Source organism: Scomber japonicus, chromosome 13 (assembly GCF_027409825.1).
Source record: "Scomber japonicus isolate fScoJap1 chromosome 13, fScoJap1.pri, whole genome shotgun sequence".
NCBI classification, from domain to species: Eukaryota; Metazoa; Chordata; class Actinopteri; order Scombriformes; family Scombridae; genus Scomber; species Scomber japonicus.
In genome coordinates this window covers 29,697,132-29,714,132 of record NC_070590.1, presented here as the reverse complement: position 1 = coordinate 29,714,132, position 17,001 = coordinate 29,697,132, and the positions used below count along the sequence as shown (strand labels likewise).

At 40.8% G+C, this 17,001-nt stretch overlaps 2 protein-coding genes across 4 annotated transcripts in view; one reads left to right on the top strand and one right to left on the bottom strand.

Moving 5' to 3' along the window:
* The window catches only part of cblb (Cbl proto-oncogene B, E3 ubiquitin protein ligase), a 59,351-nt gene extending 53,615 nt beyond the window's left edge, over positions 1-5,736 (top strand). The window contains exons 16-19 of the mRNA XM_053332038.1: positions 104-217; positions 1,700-1,894; positions 2,136-2,252; positions 3,006-5,736. Of these exons, the coding sequence (XP_053188013.1) occupies positions 104-217; positions 1,700-1,894; positions 2,136-2,252; positions 3,006-3,259 (680 nt within the window). The 3' untranslated portion in view covers positions 3,260-5,736. The remainder of the gene's footprint in view (positions 1-103; positions 218-1,699; positions 1,895-2,135; positions 2,253-3,005) is intronic.
* Positions 5,737-13,954: 8,218 nt separating this feature from the next.
* alcama (activated leukocyte cell adhesion molecule a) overlaps positions 13,955-17,001 on the bottom strand; it is a 77,216-nt gene continuing 74,169 nt past the window's right edge. The window contains exon 16 of one of the 3 annotated variants that reach the window (XM_053332051.1): positions 13,955-15,523. The gene's annotated coding sequence lies outside the window, so the exon portion shown is untranslated. The remainder of the gene's footprint in view (positions 15,524-17,001) is intronic. The other 2 variants (XM_053332050.1, XM_053332052.1) reach the window with 2 other exon arrangements.

Below are 17,001 nucleotides of genomic sequence, written 5' to 3'. Positions count from 1 at the left end.
AAACACATTTTAAGATAGAATGTAACATTAAAGGGTTAGTTGACCCTGTTGCAGTCTTTACACCTCAGGCTGTCTAATGCTGAATTCTGCTTGTGCTCCTCAGGTGGCCACTCAGAGTCGGTCAGGACGTTGGTTTCGGGGGCAGCTCATTCTGCTCTCTGCCCCTTTACTACCAACAAGACACCCTCGGACTATGACATTCTGTTGCCCCCCCAAGGTAGCCCTCTTAAGCACGACTCTCCACCCTCAACTCCAGCTGTCTCAGACTCTCTGTCTGTCTCTGTGCCAGTGTTTCTCTAAAATGTCTCTCTTGTCACGTAAAACCCTTCTACAGTATCTGCCAGTGTCTTACTTGATGGAATGAATCTCAAGCAATACGTAGTAAAGCTATTCATAACACCCAAATTACATTCTGTTCAGTATTATTTGATTCAAACCATATTCTGCAGCTGATATACAGCATCTTATCTGTCCAACAGTCAGACCAACCATCCAGCAGAAACCCTTGTAGAGTCTATATAGTAGCACTGAGGTCTTGTTGTCATCTGGATCTCACTTCCCCACTCTGTATGTAAATAAATACATATCATTTCTATTTGCAAATACTAAACTTGTTGGTTGTTTTAACCAGTAGGTGGAGTGGGGGTCTGTGTGCCCTCCATCCAAAGCTGTGTTCAACTTATTTGATAACAGGATACACAAATATTCAATGCATTGTGTCCTCTCTCCACGAGGCACAGCAGCACAACTTCATAGATCATTTAAACCTCCTGACATGCTCACATTGTATTTAATGTCCAGGTTAGGTTTTACAAGCACAGTCCAGGTTCATACAGTTAATCCTGAGCAGCACAGCAAAACTAAAAACTTGGATAGAGGAAACTATCCAGAGGAAACAGAATTAAACATTTTGCTTTTGTTTTGTTTTTGTTTTTTTGACAGACAAGTGAAAAACTTGTTATTTATTCCAACTGTCAATTTTGGAACATGAACAATGGGGGGAAAACAAGAAGTGGATTTAGTTTCTTTAATTCACATAAAAAATGACAAAACAAAATACTGTATTTGTTTATCCTGTTATCAAACAAGTTGAACTGAGCTTTGCATGGCGGGTACACAGACTGGGAGGCAGCAGTGCAGTTCCTGTGACTAGTCAGCCAGAAAATAGAGGACATCAGTTCAGTAGGCCCAGACCACCTCCAAAAGTGCTCTGAGTGATCGCATCTCAATGCATGTTCTTACCTGTCCACTTGTGATCAGATTATCCAAAGACACATTTTAATGCCAGGTGTGAACAGGTCCTGAATGTACTCTACACACTGTGCTATATGAGGCACAGCTGGATATGACAGTATTATAAGTTCTTATAACTGTATGTTTGTTGTCAGACCTTATAGCACCACAATATAGATGGTTAAGTTTCTATAACAATAACAGATCCTGATCCAGTTAGAACCTCTTTGAGTCTGTCTTTCTTGCACCTCCTGTCCTAGTCCTGCCCCTCCTGTCCTTTCTCAAAAGTATGCTCTCTTGGCTTTTATCTAAAGGGCAGCATGCCAGCTGCTCTTCAGCATGTAATCCCATTGCTGGGACTACACATGGCTGAGACTGTTCCACCTTCTCACAGTATTAACAGTATAAACTGTGAATGGCTGCAGAGCAGAGAGTCAGTCCTCTGTGTGCTTCCTCTTTGTTTCAGTATTAGAAGACCCCTTCAACTGCCGCCCTCCTTCCCAGCCTCCTCCTCCTCCTCCTCCACCGGCGCGGCACAGCCTCACCGACCTCTCCTCCTCTTCATCGTCCTCATCCTGCAGCTCCTCCACGTCTGCCTCTTCTATCATCGCACGACCACACAGGCCCTCCTCTGGACACGAGCACTCACTGTTAACCCCCGGTGAGCCGGACTAACTCACAGGCTTGAGTTTGAATTCAAATGTATAAAGTTAAATATGTGAATTTAAGGCAATTCACACATGATGCAGTAAAGTAAAGCCTCTGCTTCTCCTACAGGGCTTTACTAATCTCATATTGTTCTTCTCTCTGTGGATTAAGTGTCTGGATATAGTTTACAGCAATGACTGACAGATAGCAACAGGCTTGTTTTCCTGACTCTCTCCGTGTCGTCTGTGGTTTAGACGCAGTGTTTGACATGCTGAACAGTGCTGCTCCTCTGCCTCCAGTCAGACGACACATAGAACAAGTGAAAGGCTCCAGAGGCTGCCTGGAGTACGACCATTTACCAGCCAGTCAAGGTAGAGTTACATCTCCTCAGCAAATGACTCCATGAGGAAATGCGTATGTAGCTCCTGTCAAAACCCCCCCCCCCAAAAAAAAAACAGTTGATAAATGTGTTCCTTTCACAAAAACAGCAGGCTGAAAAACATGTGTGAATGTAATATATGGTACATTTAACTAGCTGCCGTCTGCTATAACATAGATCAAAAGCTTGTACTAAAGGAATTAAGGTGTGGAAAAAGATTGGGCCTTTGAAATTGAAATTATGAAGGATCCCTTCATACAACTAAAGAAGAAAGGCTTTCTGGTGGAAAAGTTACTCTCAAAGAAAAATACCCTGCTGTTGAAAGATTCATGTATGCTCTCACAGGTTTGGAGTCTCATCAATATCTCAGAGCATGAACAACATGAGCAGGAGGCAGCTCCGTCAATAATAATGTAGGGCTCGTTTTGTGTGAAGCTTTGAGATCCAAATCAGCTTAATTGTGTTGTGTAGTGTGTTTATATTTATTTCCCATAAAAAAGGCAGAGCGTGTTTCTGAAAACCTCAGTATCTGCTTTCTAGCTGTGTGAGACACTGATTACATAATGATAAAGGTCCAAACTCTGAAGGTATTGGAAAAAATGTCAAAGCTTTAGTTAAGTGACAAGCAGCGTTTTGTCTGGAAACTTCTCCGTGACCACTAATAACACTCAAGTTTCTGCCTGTGTGCCAGAGGGATTTTTCCACTGACACAATTCCTCTTCTTCGTCTTCTCTCTCTCTCCTAGTATTGATGGACAGTTTGCAGGCCCCTGCCAGGCCGCCCAAGCCACTGCCCAGGAAGATCCCTCCAGACATTCAGCCAGGCAAACCCTACAGCCTGGAGTCAGAGACTGTGGACGCCAAGATCGCCAAGCTGATGGGGGAGGGTTACTCCTTCGAGGACGTGAAACGGGCGCTGATGATCGCCCAGTACAAAGTTGACGTGGCCCGAAAAATTCTGCGAGAGTTTGCCTTAGTGGCCCCGAGACTGAACCACTAGACAGTGGAAGGGGAGCACAACAGTGAAGCTGTGCCTCTGAACGGACTGAGTAAAAAAGGGCTTCTTCAGTCTGCTTGGCTATGAGACTGTTAGAACAACAATGATCGACAGAAACAATTTTTTTCAAGAGAGACTTTTGCCTTTTGTTGCCGAACAGAGATGACAACGCACAACAAAGTGGCTCTAACCAAATCATGGCAGAACACAGAGAATCAATAAAGGGAGAGAAAAAAAATGTCTGTGAATGATTTAAACCTGTGAAAAAAAAGAGAAAAGAAGCAGGCTTGTTGGTGTTTACAGTGAGCTTTGCTGGTTTTCAAATGCTCGGACAGACCCTTTTGTCTCGGGGCTCAGACTTTCCTGTTTAAAAGCCTCGATCCTGCTACTGCTGCTACTGTTCCTTTCACATCCTGCCACCTTCCACACGTCAATTTGAAAGGCGTTTCCAGTTCATTTCAGCTTCAAATGCTCCGCTGCTGATTAGGAGTTATTTTTATTTACAGCCATTAGGGGGAGCCAGACTCCACTGTTTCTTTCTTCAAACTCCTTTTTCTCACTCTCCTCTCATCCGCATCTCCTGTCTCACCCGCTTCCTCCTCTTCCCTCCCTTGTGTGTCGACCATTAGAGAATACTCCACTGTTATTCTGGAGTCTGGCTGACGTTGTAGGTCTTAACGAGGTCTGGTGAGTCAGGAGTGGTTAGACGGAGCCAGAGGATGCCTTATTGATTCACCTGTTCAAACCAGGAGAAGACGGTATGACAGTTCCAGAGGAGCACTCTTTATACACCTGGTATTTTATTTGGACAAGAAGAGTGAAGCGGGTGGGAGGGTTAGTTTCGCTCTCTTTGTTTCTGTTCCTAGACCAGAGGATTATTCAGCTGGGGCCTTTTTTTAATTACTTTCTTCATCTGAGGACAGCAAGCCTATGAATGTATTTGTTCTGCATGAGAGAGCTATACCTTTGTACACTCTGAGCTCCTCTCAGGCCCAGCTTTGCCCTTAAGTGATTAAGTGGTGGAAAATATTTCATGGTCGTGGAAAATGATTCATTTCTCCACGTGAAAAGCCAGAAGATCGTGCCTGCGTTTCAGATCAAGCTTTTAAATGACGGGGGACGGGGGGGCTGTCGTGTAGATCAGTGTCCATCAGCTCAAGAGACGACACGCTCTGTGGCCGTCACACCGACCACAGCCTCCTGTCTCCTCTTCAATTACACAGACATCATATGGTGCAAATGTCCACATGAGGAATGGCCTCTCAATCTGATTTGGAGCAAGAGTCACTTGATATAGCTCTGCAGCAATTATGCATTTGTACTGATGTGCACTTGTTGTTTGAACACAATACAGACAAACAAGAAACTGCAAAGTATTGAAACTATGAGACTAGAGAGTCACATGCACCGTAACAGGTGAAGCCCCTTACCTCAGAATCTGGAATCAGCTGTATTTCCCCACACTGACTGCAAACATGTTTCACCTATGCATGTATTGGATTTGACAAAATGTAACACAGTATTGCTTATTACCCAGTTTTTGTCTTTCTGTTTTTGGAGGGGGATTTAACAGGTTGGTAGGCTGTTTCAGGCCTGTTAGGACTGTCATTTGCCATAAAACAGGGACTATGTTTACATGGATGAAAAAGCCCAGCTATTGTTAAATGGTAATATCACTTGATTACAACTTGGGTCTCATTTTTGTAGTTTCATCAGTTATAATAAGATTGTTCTCATTATAGTAATAGCTGAGATGTGGGAACTTGGCAGCATTGCTACCACAAAGTCTGATGGGTCAAGAAACACAAGCAGGTAGATGATCAGTGTGTTTCCAATCCAACTATTAATCCAGATTATCTAACCTTCTTTATTTCAAGTTAAAAGTTGTTGGGATTTTTTGTTTTCTCTTCTGTAAACTCTTGTCTAACCTGAGGGTTTGGTTAAAACATGTGATCATCTAATCTCTTGTGTCTTGTCTTGTCCTCTTCTCAGTGATGTCACCATGTTTCCAGACCTCAGTGATGATCTTGGAAGAGTGTCATGTTTATCCTTACTGATACCAATGATGGAAACTATGGAAACGAGACCCAAAAAATGAAATTTGAAAAGTATTACATTAAAGCTGCTAATTTCAAATATGATGACTTTAATGATGTGTTGAGTCCCTGAGGAGTATCTGCTTCTACAACAGTCACAAAAAAACTCTCTCCTTCCCTCTCAGTTACAACGTCATTTTTGTGTAAGAGAATTGACAAAAAATTAGTGCCAACAGAGACAAACGGATAACTTAGTGGAATGGAGACAGTGCCATGCGATGTGTCAATAAGATCTGGTTCTAACTATGTCATTCTAACTACTAGGGATGGGCATGATTAATCGATGATCGATAATTGATCGTTAAAGATGTCGATCACATGAAATCTTTATCAATCAAACGCTGGTGTCAAATAGAAGTTGTGTTGCGTAGTCGTTGCGAGTCTTGAAGCCAACTCTTACCAACAGGGGGCGATATTTGACAGAGAAACCGGCTCAGCTACCTACCAGCTGCCGTAGATATCAAACATGAAGAGGTCAAGGTGAAGTTTGGCGTGGGACCTTTTCAAACTAAAACTAGAGTTCATTGTAAACCTGCACCTTGGCCAGGCTACCCAGGATAGCACCACAATGCCTCTGCATCCCGGCTACTTCGGTCCTGTCACCAGGCTGCGCTCACTGATCCCTGAGCATGCTAACATGCTAACATGCTAATCAACATGAATCAGTAGGCTGGAGTTACTTTACTTTGTTAGCAGTGGACAGTCACTACTGTAGGTGAGTCACTCTGGTTGTTTTATGAGGCTCTAGTTAAATAAGCAGAATTGTGAAGTAACACTATCTCTGTCTCTCTCTTTCTCTCTCGGCTCGGCTGGGTGCATTTTGGAGTCCTTTAACGTTATATAGATTTGATTGTACTTTTGGAAGTGTTTCTAAAAGAGGTTCAATTGCGTTTAAGAGTGCTCTATTGATTGATATGTGAAGAGGTTTGGCTCGGAGCTTCAGGCTCAGCTGCTTTTACAAGAGTCCCGTATCATGGCATTTTAAGATAAAAGATAATGATTAATCGATAATTGATCGTTAATTTTCCCGAATGATCGATCAAGAAAATTTATTCAAATGCCCATCCCTACTAACTACTGTATATCAGGATTCTAGTAACTCTTCTCATATTAACAGTTGATGCAGCAAACTGAGCTCAGCAGCATCTGGATCTGTGTCTTTTTGGTTCTGTACAAACAAACAGAGTGATTTAGAGAGGTCTTTCTCCGTCTGTGGACCGAAGTTCCTCCTCTGTGCAGCCAGTTTGTCCAAACTGTACCGAGAGACAAGCCCAATAAACACACAGAGAAACACATAGCAGTGACCCATTTTCACGTCCACGTTCTTTATTTTTCCTGCAGGCATAATTAGGCTATCAAAATGAATTTGAGATGATGTATTGTGGTTTTCTTTTTAGTCTGCCTTTAAACTGTTGATTGATTTAAATCCCCTGTGACTGAGGCTCCTCACAAAGCAAATAACACTGTTTCAGGTCAAAGATTGAATGGTGTAGCTGCAAGAATGGAAATGAAAGGATTTAATGGGAACATACTGATAATACAGGAGGAGGAAATTATGAGCCAGTCCAGTCCTAATACAGCACTCTGGTTTATTTTAGACATCTTTACAGGTTTCTCATTATCAGAAAAGGATCAGATGATCTAACCCTGGTTTGACATTTACATATTTCTAAGCAAAACCTGGTAACTATAGTGACCAGACTAACAAAAGGTTGCTGTGTGCATGTAAACATATTGAGTGTGGCTGTTTGTGCTGCATGGTCGACCATGGGAATGAAATGATGCTGTGTGATGGAGACAGAAAACACCTCTCAGTAAATGTGCTCTGAAAGTCTACAGTGTGGGAGGCAAAAAAAGGAAAAAAAAAGAATTGTTTTATTGTATTTATTATTTGAGTCATCCAGTCAGTGTAAGAGATGGCATCGTATGACATCCCACCCCCCCCTCTTCTTACATAAAGCCCCACCATCACCCCTTCTTTCCTTCTTTGAGCAGCACTTTAAAGGGGAACACCGCTGTAGTTTAAAATGTATATATGCTAATATTAGGGCCTAAGACAGTCCATAGAGAAATAGTGATAATGAGGGATGTTGTGTGCAAGGCAGAAGTCTGCAAAACAAGTCTCTTATCTCTGTTATCATCCACTGTGCAGACGCAGATTCATAAAACATTATTATCCCGTTCAGCACAACCACAGAAGTATGTCAACTAAACAAAAAAGCAATGTATAAACATATAATTAAGCACTTAGATAAAGTTTAGTCATCAGATAAAGCAGCTTTATCCGCTCCCCTGATAATGGGAGATGGAAACTCTGGAATCACTAAGTTTATGTACAATTCAGTATTCAAATGAACTGCTTCTGCATCACACAGAGCTCATGTTGCAGGTTAGACGATACGTTAACATCCATTTAGCAATAGAAATAGAACAGGCCACAACACATCATAGGAATAAGGAGTTGAGACTGAATTCAGCGGTATTCCCCTTTAATTTGAAGCTTAGTTTTTGCACTGGTCTGTATTTACTTATTTTCTCAAACTTGAACAACTCTGAGCTCAGAATTATCCATTCCATTGGACTCCCTTGTGAAGGGGGTAAGTGGCCTTAGGTTGCAAAGGGCAGTTTTTATTTTCTAAATCCATTTTCGTATTAATGTGCTTTGGTGACAAAAAAAAGAAGTGTGTAAAACATAGAGTAACGTGCAATTAATTTATACATTATTAATGCTTTTTTCTTGATATGCTATTTTCATGGATAAGTAAATAAAAAGTCACAATTCCTTTGTTTTCTTCAACATTTTGTGTGTGTGTGTGTGTGTGTGTGTGTGTGTGTGTGTGTGTGTGTGTGTGTTGTGTCATGATATGATAACTGTGGGACATCTGTTTCCTGACAATTTGTTCCTGCATAAAATGAATACATTACTACGAGCCAGAGGCTTCAAGAGAGTCAAACGTGGTTTGATTTGTTCCAGTAATGTAACAGAAATAACAAAAGATTGTCACCAGTAATTATGACTTCAGGGAGCTTCACTCTGCCTGCGAGCTGCTCAACAGATCAAGAAGAAACTCTTTGACAAGTGATGGAGGGTAGTTGGGATTTAAAGAAATACTGAATATAACTGAAAGTTATGAAAGGAAGTGTGAAATTGTCCCAGTGGTGAACTCAGCCATTAGCTGCTGAAGTTCCTGGGGCGCTACTGTGTTAGTGTTGAGTGACAGTGAGGAAGAGTGATCTTTATTTGTTATAAATAATAAATAAAGAAAAAGATGTTAGTGTGTGAGAAGACATTAAATGATACATCTGGTGACATTCTGTTTTTCTTACTGTGAACAAATGAAAAGACTAAAACTGACAAGTGATCTACTAACAAGTAGTGTGTGTGTGTGTGTGTGTGTGTGTGTGTGTGTGTGTGTGTGTGTGTGTGTGTGTGCCATAGACCTCCATTGTTTTCCAAAAACTGTTAAAAACACGTCAATGAACACACACACACACACACACACACACACACACACACACACACATTGTGCTGAAATACCCACTAAGGCACAAAATGTGTATTTATCCACTGCTGAAAATAGTCCCCAACAAATGCACTGTGTCCTCCTGTTTGACTAACATTTACTGAAATGTGCAGTGATAATCTGTTTTAGGAAATGAGTGTGTATTTACATCTTCAGCAGAAATGAGTAAGCTTGAGACAGAAAGTCAGATTGTTGCTTTTGGTCTTTTCATGAGATTTCAGAAGAAAAGCTGAGAATCAGTCCAGCTGTACTACTTAGTTAATACATACACTCAGGTTTAGCTACTTTATAAGCTATTTCAAGTAAGTAATTACTTGTATTCATTATTCATCTGCAGTGTGTCAGCTGTGCAGTCTCTAATTGCCATAATGTTTATAAATATCCACACACATATATAACATTTGTATATTAATATCATCCAGAAGAGAGCGCATTCATTTTTTAGACAGTTAGACATGCTTTAGTTGTCATTGTTGATATACTACATACTCTAACTGTGGACTGAAGCATTATTTAGTGAAGATGAAAGGTTTATATTTAATGGTGGGCTTTTGCTTCAGTGGCTTTCTGCAGGTGGATGGTGTATTCTGCATATTGTGTGTCTCAAGCTGGCTGATAAAAGAAAAAGAAAAAAAACATAACACCTCCAAACACCTCCAACATGATGCACAGTGAGCTGTATTTCCCAAGAACATAATCTCTTAAGGCCGTTCACTATGCTCTCTTAACACCAGCACACATATACTCTAACTGCTAAAATGGATTGGATCTCACCCCACTAACAGACTGTGGCCTATTTTGTTTGTTCATGGCATCAGATGTAGGATTTGTTCCACAACACACTATTAGCACATTGAAATGCCTTAAACAGTGTGTTCAGTTTAAAATGCTGAAAGCAAGAGAAGGAGGAAGTGATTTTTTTCCCCCTCAGAGAGACAACCTGAATCATCCAGAGACTGTGTTTAATCGAAATAACTGCTTCCTGGAGGTCTGGGTCTGCATTCTTACACACTGTCTTGGAATTATGCAAAGGATGCAAAGGGGCTTAAGCACAAGGCCCCCAGAACAAAAAAGTAGAACCATGGATTTAAGGGGCATCATGAAATCTGTGAATGTAAGAACTAGCAGGAAGCTGATACAACAGTGATGAAGCTCATCTCCTCCTACACAAGTCTCAGTTGTCCTCCTACCCCTCACATTCCCGCCCGGCCTGGAGTCGTCTGCAGTTGGCACAAACAAAGTCATATTGTCATCACACAGAACCGTACACCCGCTAATTAGTGCAGCTCTCCAACAGAATAGGTTACATCAGCATGCAGACACTGAACATGATGTTACAGCTTTGTCATCTTGTTTGTCTTCGTGTTGGGTTTTAAGGAGTTCCCTGATTTGAGGCTGAAAACAAAAATTGGGAAAGGACTGAGCCACACTGCACTTTTAGTTTCTCCAGTCCTCAGCAGTCCTAGGTTGAACACAGTCCAATTCTTTGTCTTAATGTCTGTTCAGCTGGAGGCTAACTGCTTCAACTGGAGCTGGAGCCACTGCTGTCTGTCTTCTGGGACAGACGCCAAAACATTCTCACCATGATAGTTGTACCCTCTTGTCTGCTGCGGCTGGAGAGGACAAGAAGTTTGTTTTCAGCTCATTGTGTGTGACTTAGCAAAAAAATAGCTAGAGTCAAACAGTAAGATGTGTGTGCAGTGCTGTGCTGAAAGTTTATTTTTCACAAAGCATCAGAATGGTCAGTCATTGCCAAAAATATTGGCACCCCTGCACTTGACACTATGGTAGGAGACCACTGCTCCCAGAAGGAGACCACTCCTTCTGGGAGAACGTACTATGGACAGATGAGACCAAAATAGAGCTTTTTGGTGAAGTACATCATGGTACTGTTTACAGAAAATGAAATGAGGCCTTCAAAGAAAAGAACTAGCTCCCTTCAGTCAAACATGGTGGACGTTCACAGATGTTTTGGGGTTACTTTGCTGCTTCTGGCACCGGATGCCTTGACTGTGTGAATGGCATCATGAAATCTGATGACTACTAAAGAATTTTGGGGCCCAGTGTCAGAAAGCAGCGTCTCTACCAGAGGTCAGAGGTCATGGGTCTTCCAGCAGGACAAAAAGCACTCAGACATGGTTAAAGAAAAAGTGCTGGAGAGTTCTGAAATGGCCAACAATTAGTCCAGATGTGAATCCCAGAGAACATCTGTGTAGACATTTTGAAACAGCAGCTGGGAGAAGGCATCGTTCAAATCTGAAAGATCTGGAGCAGTTTGCAAAAGAAAAGTGATCCAAAATTCTAGAAGACAGGTGTAAGAAACTCGTTCATGGTTACAGGAAGTGATTGATTTCAGTTATTTCTTCCACAGGGTGTGCTACCAAATATTAAAGGTATAGTAAGTGATGTGGGGGAAAAGCTCCTTCTGGGGCTTTATGTTGCTTGGCTTGCTTGTATTATTTCATAAATTCGTTTTTCATATACAGTTGGATTGTAACAACTGTGTGGACAAAATTTTACTTTTGTTTTGGAAATCACCAGACCCTGATTTTTTTCAGCTGAATTAAACAAACATCATATTATATATACTGGATAACATGCTGCTCTAAATCAAGATTTTCCTAATACTGGATCAATAAAGTAAATCTGTTTATCTATGTATCAATCAGTTTATGTAATAAAACACAACAGAGTAAAAACTAGCAGGAGTTAGCTGTTCAGGTTGATTTTACACAACTACAGTGACCAGAGTTGAAGCTAATGATAACATAGCATGTTGGTCCGTGTATCACTCCAAATAATCTTATTGTGATAGCAAACCTGAGTTTATATGTCTTCATGACTGTTAACAGTTTGAAAGCAGTGAACAAATACCAGATACACAGCCAGCAGCTACGTTCTAGGTCACGTTAGCACGCTGCTAACATTAGCTGCGAAGCTAACGTGCAGAGCGTCAAACAGCTGTAGTAACAACTCTGCTACTTTACAGGTAACATCACAACAACAACATATCATGACTAACTAGACAGTGATCTGAATGTCAGCAGGTAACGTTATAGTTTATGTGAAGCAGAGCTGATGTTACTCACCTGTCCGGCAGATCAGCGTCCACCTTCACTCTCCGCTCCTCAACAGGTGTTGTGCCAGTGCGTGGGTCCCTCTTCCGGGTCTCCATCTGTCCCTCTGCCGTTAGAAAACCACACTGATGTGTCCGCGGGTCCTTGTCTAGTCAAAGTGCTTCTTTTATATGTTTTGTTCTTCTAACCTTCTCCTCTCTGGATGTTTCTTGGTCACCTCTCATTCTCCACTATGTTTGTACCAGACGTTTCTCGCTCTGACTGCGTACACTACGTAGCCCCGCCCCCCTCTGTCTGACCGTGAACGCACATGAACGCTCTCTGTCCCTGCCACATGTTTATCAGCTGAGTCTCAGAGCCAGGCTGTGTATTGAAACCAGACTTTTTTTCAGCTTGCATTTAGAAGGGACAGCTAGCGGATAGTGAGGAGAGATACAGTGATTTTGACCAAAAATGTATTGGATTATTATCGCTTACTACTGAGAGTGCCAATTATGTTGTCCAGTCTATTTTTTGAGTTCTGTGAGGAATTTTATCAGGTTTTGAAGTTTTTTTGTGTTGTTCCAATGCAAACAAAAAAATACACGTGAATACCAAAAGCATTTGTAATTGAAATAATATTCTGGGAGACGTGCTGCTTATCTGACAGAAGTGGTGTCAATATTTTTGGCCATGACTGTAGTTCCCAAAGTCACCCTGTGTAAGAAGGTGGTTGTGTTGGTTTCATTAATAAGTATAACAGTAGCTATATGAATGATACATGTGCAAACAAATATGTTCAAAACAATCAACACAATAAAGCAAACATGAAGGAACAAGCTTGGTCCAATAAAGGACCGCAAATCTTAAAAGCATGTTCTCAACCAGGCAAAACACACATTCATCTTGAGATGCATCTTTGGAAATGATTTAAAAAGGATGTGTGTATTTGCAAACACAGTTTTATAAAGTCATCATGGCAGAGCTGCTGGTAAGATGTCAATGGAGAAGTAACTAATATAATAGAGAAGCTGTTGTAGATATGAAATGTAAATGTATATTCTCATAAGACATCCAGTGGCCTTCAACATGTAATAATACCCAGGGGCGGAGCCAACATAGTGGCCCTTGGAATCTGATTGGCCGGTGCTCCCCCCACCACCAATGTCCTGGTTGATATTCACTTTAATAGTAGAATTAAATTACCGAAATGTTCTAGATCTGCCCCTAATACATGGTGCACTGCAGTAATGAGATGCGGAGACTATTTATTGAAAAAACTCTTGCACATAACACTTTTTTTTCAAAATGTACACTTTATTGTCAACAACAGTACAAAAACAAAAGTCTGTATTTACAACACTACTATGGCCTTCTCATCTTACCCTCTTTGGTTTCACTGCTGACCTGATTACTTGAAAAGGAACAAAAGGCATGAGAAAACAACAGACTAGGTGCTTAAAAATGTTGACCTACTGGTTTCAGATCATGTGGTTTTGCAAAAACAATCACACAATATGATTATATATATTGTTGTAATGTTGTAGATGCCGGATGGGGAAGAGCTACACTGGTAACTTCTATACTTTGTAACACAATGTATTCTCTTTACAGTTTGGAAAACCATTGCAAAGATCAACTGCTGCGTGGTTCCCTCAACTTAACATTTAGTGCTTTATCTACACCTGAAGTGTCCAAAAAATAATCAGCTGTTACTTTCTTGCCTATGTTGGCAAACATATGGATTTACAATGCCAGGTGATGAAAAACACTACAGTCTACAAAACCAATTCCACATGTTCTATTATAACTACCACAGGCAGCTGTTTTCCCAGGTGGTTTACTCAGACTTAGTGTAAATCTGAGTCATGGCAGTAGTTCTCAGATATATGAGCAGATTTTAGGTTGAGGTTAAGTGAGGTGAGTCTTCAACATTTGCTTTTGAACATTACTTTGGGAAGTTTCCATGTTGTATACTTAGATAGATAGATTAACTGACCTGTAGGTGTGAGCCAGGTATTTCCTATTGGTGGACTGCTGTGGGGTTTTATTATGGGATAAGAGCAGAATGCTGTAAACCCAGAGAGCCATCATCTTTACACACCCCATCCTATCTGCTACTCTCAACCACTGTCTTCAGTTTGGGTTATCCTTCACTGAGCTTAAAATACCATCATTACAATACCACAGAGAGTGAGTGAGGATCTTGTATTACCTCATTCACTCTCATGTAACTCTCCCACCATACAGTACCTTTTCAACACATGATGCCTTCCACGCAGGATTAATATTATTATCTCGCATGCTGCAGCACAGCCATCCAGGTAGGTTGCACACAGAATATAAATACATCAAATACACACAAAAAAAAAAAAGAACAAAACAAATAGAACATTCAGACCTGGCTTCAGTAAAGCTCTTCCAAAAAGAAAATGTGAAATCTACTCCAAAAACTAATGTCTCAACTATAGAGCAGACATGTGCCCAGGTGAAGACATGAAGACAACAATGTAGTGTATTAAACCAAACAACATGTGAACAACGTCATTTTTAGTATCAACTTCAAAAAAAGAAGAAAAGAAACATTATGGCAGAACATAATTTAGCATTTCTTACAACTTGTTGCTTTTCTGATAACTTCTCGCCTTTTCGCTACTTCTTCCTTTTTAAAATGATCTGCAACATAAATGAGTCCAAAAGTCCCTCTGGAGACTTCAAAGAAAACAAAATGAAAGGGGCTGAAATAGGGAAGAAATGTACAAAAACAAAGAATTAGTGGTTGAGTGTGTGTAAATGCTCCATTTGCCCATAACCAATTTACACCTGCACAAATGCAATTTAAAACACAGTAGTTTGCTTTTTTTTTGGATTACAGTTAGAATAAACTGCATGTATAGAAATAATTCACAGTACATCCAGTTCCTTATTTAATATTATGACTATAGCTAGGACTCTTACTGTCGTGGGAATCCATTGACTAAATATTCATTTGCCAGTGTTTCAAAACCAGAGAACATAAGCCAAGAAATGTTGAGGTTATCTTCTGCAAAGTTTGAGGACATTTTCAGTAAGGTTATACAGCAGTGAAGTGTCTTTTTCTCTGAGCTCAGCCAAACAAAAGGCTTCTCCACACAAAGCGCACAAAAAAGTCAAAATAAAAATAAACATCGGCATGCTCAGCCAGGGCACACGCATAATTAGGATTTGTTATACAGGCCTTGAAAAGTGGAAAAAAGGAATTTACATTCTTTGAAGAAATTTGAGAACAAATTAGAAAAAAAAAAGATCATAAAAGAAAAACCAAAGCCACAAAAAAAAAGAAAAGAAGAACCTCCACCACACAGCCTCATGGAATCTCCTGAACAAAACATAACAGGGAGCATTCACCAGGAACACAAAAACAAAATGACACAGTAACACGAGGCAGCCTCAGTAAAGACTTCAAACAGTGAGGTGGGACAGCAGGCTGTGGGCAGGTCTTGGTGGAAACATTTCTCTGATTGTTGCTGCTTATGTGGAGCCTGATGGAGCGCGTCAGCAGCCAACTGGGAGTCTGTGTTTTTGATGTTGCAAGGCTGCTTTCAACTGCTTCTTCCCCACAGAGACATGCAGAGAAATATACTCATTAACAATCATTTCAATCATGCATGATTTTTAATATTTTGTTGTCTGGAAAAACACCCATTTACTAAATGTATTCAATTATCTTAAAGAATAGGTTGATGTGTATGCATAGAAAGAGTTCTTGGGCGCTGTCCAAGAAGTGAGGGAACAAAATCTTCATTCTAAAATTCAGCTGAAGGTAATGTGAGGCTTCAGCAACAGTTAGTCAATTTGAGTGTATCTTCCAAAGTTCCAGTCCGAGTACAGAATATATAGTGGTATAGCAGGATGAAATGTCCTCTTTATATTTCCCCAGTGTTTCCTTCCTGAGCTGCAGTGGAGGAACAGTAACAGAAATGGTAATTGAGACTGTAACTTTTAAAGGTACTCACTTGACTTCTCTAACTCAGACTAGTGAAGCTTTTTATTATTTTCAGCTGAACTTTAAAATGTATTTTTACACAGAATGAGGACAGCCGATTCGGTCCCACATCACTTCGCCTACATTGAAAGAACTTTAGGAAGGGATCACTAGTCAGCTACAACAGACAGGAGTGACCAAAAACTCTTTCCATGTGCAGCATACAGCCTACAGTATGGGTGTGTGAGAATTGTGTAAAAGGATGTTATACAGATATCTTATTACTCTGTGCTGTAGACCTCTGCTGTTGTTCAAAAACAATTGAGAACACATCACTGAGCCACACTCCACTGCACTGTTAACATAATACTGTACATCTTCTCCCTTTTTCTCATTTGACAGCTCCATGACTATAACAGTGAGTATTTTAACTGAACCGTATTTTCCATGTTGCTTCACCATGCAGATTACAGTCATGCTAATTGATTTGGAAAAAGGCTCCTAAGACTAATAAGAGCAATCAGGTTTTCAGTCTGACAGTAGTTGTGTGTAAGGTTCATGTTCATGTGTGCTTCCACTTACAGAGCTCTGCTAGCTTGTTGTGCTACATATCACAACCTCTTGACTTTGTCCTACACCAGGGTGTCAAACTCATTTTCATTCAAGGGCCACACGCAGTCCAATTTGATCTCATTAAAAGGAAGGAAGGACGTAAGGAAAGAAAAGAAGGAGGAGAAGAAAAAGAATACAGGAAGGAAAGATGGAAGGAAGAAAGGGAGGAAGGACAGATGGAAGGAAGATAAGAGAAGACAAGAAGGATGGGACGATGGAAGGAAGGAAGGGAAGAAGGGCAGATGGAAGAAAGGAAGGAAGGAAGGGAAGAAGGACAGACGGAAGGAAGGAAAAGAGGAAGAAGGAAACTGGGCCTGATTGGACCTCTTGGCGGGCCGGTGTTGGCCCACGGGCCGCATGTTTGACTCCCCTGTCCTACACTGTCAACGTGTTGGTGAAGTGAAGCCACATTAGTGAGTGACTTTGTGTCTGCGTTACACAGACACAAAGTCACTCACTAATGTGTTTTTACTTTCTGGACAACAGCAGAGGT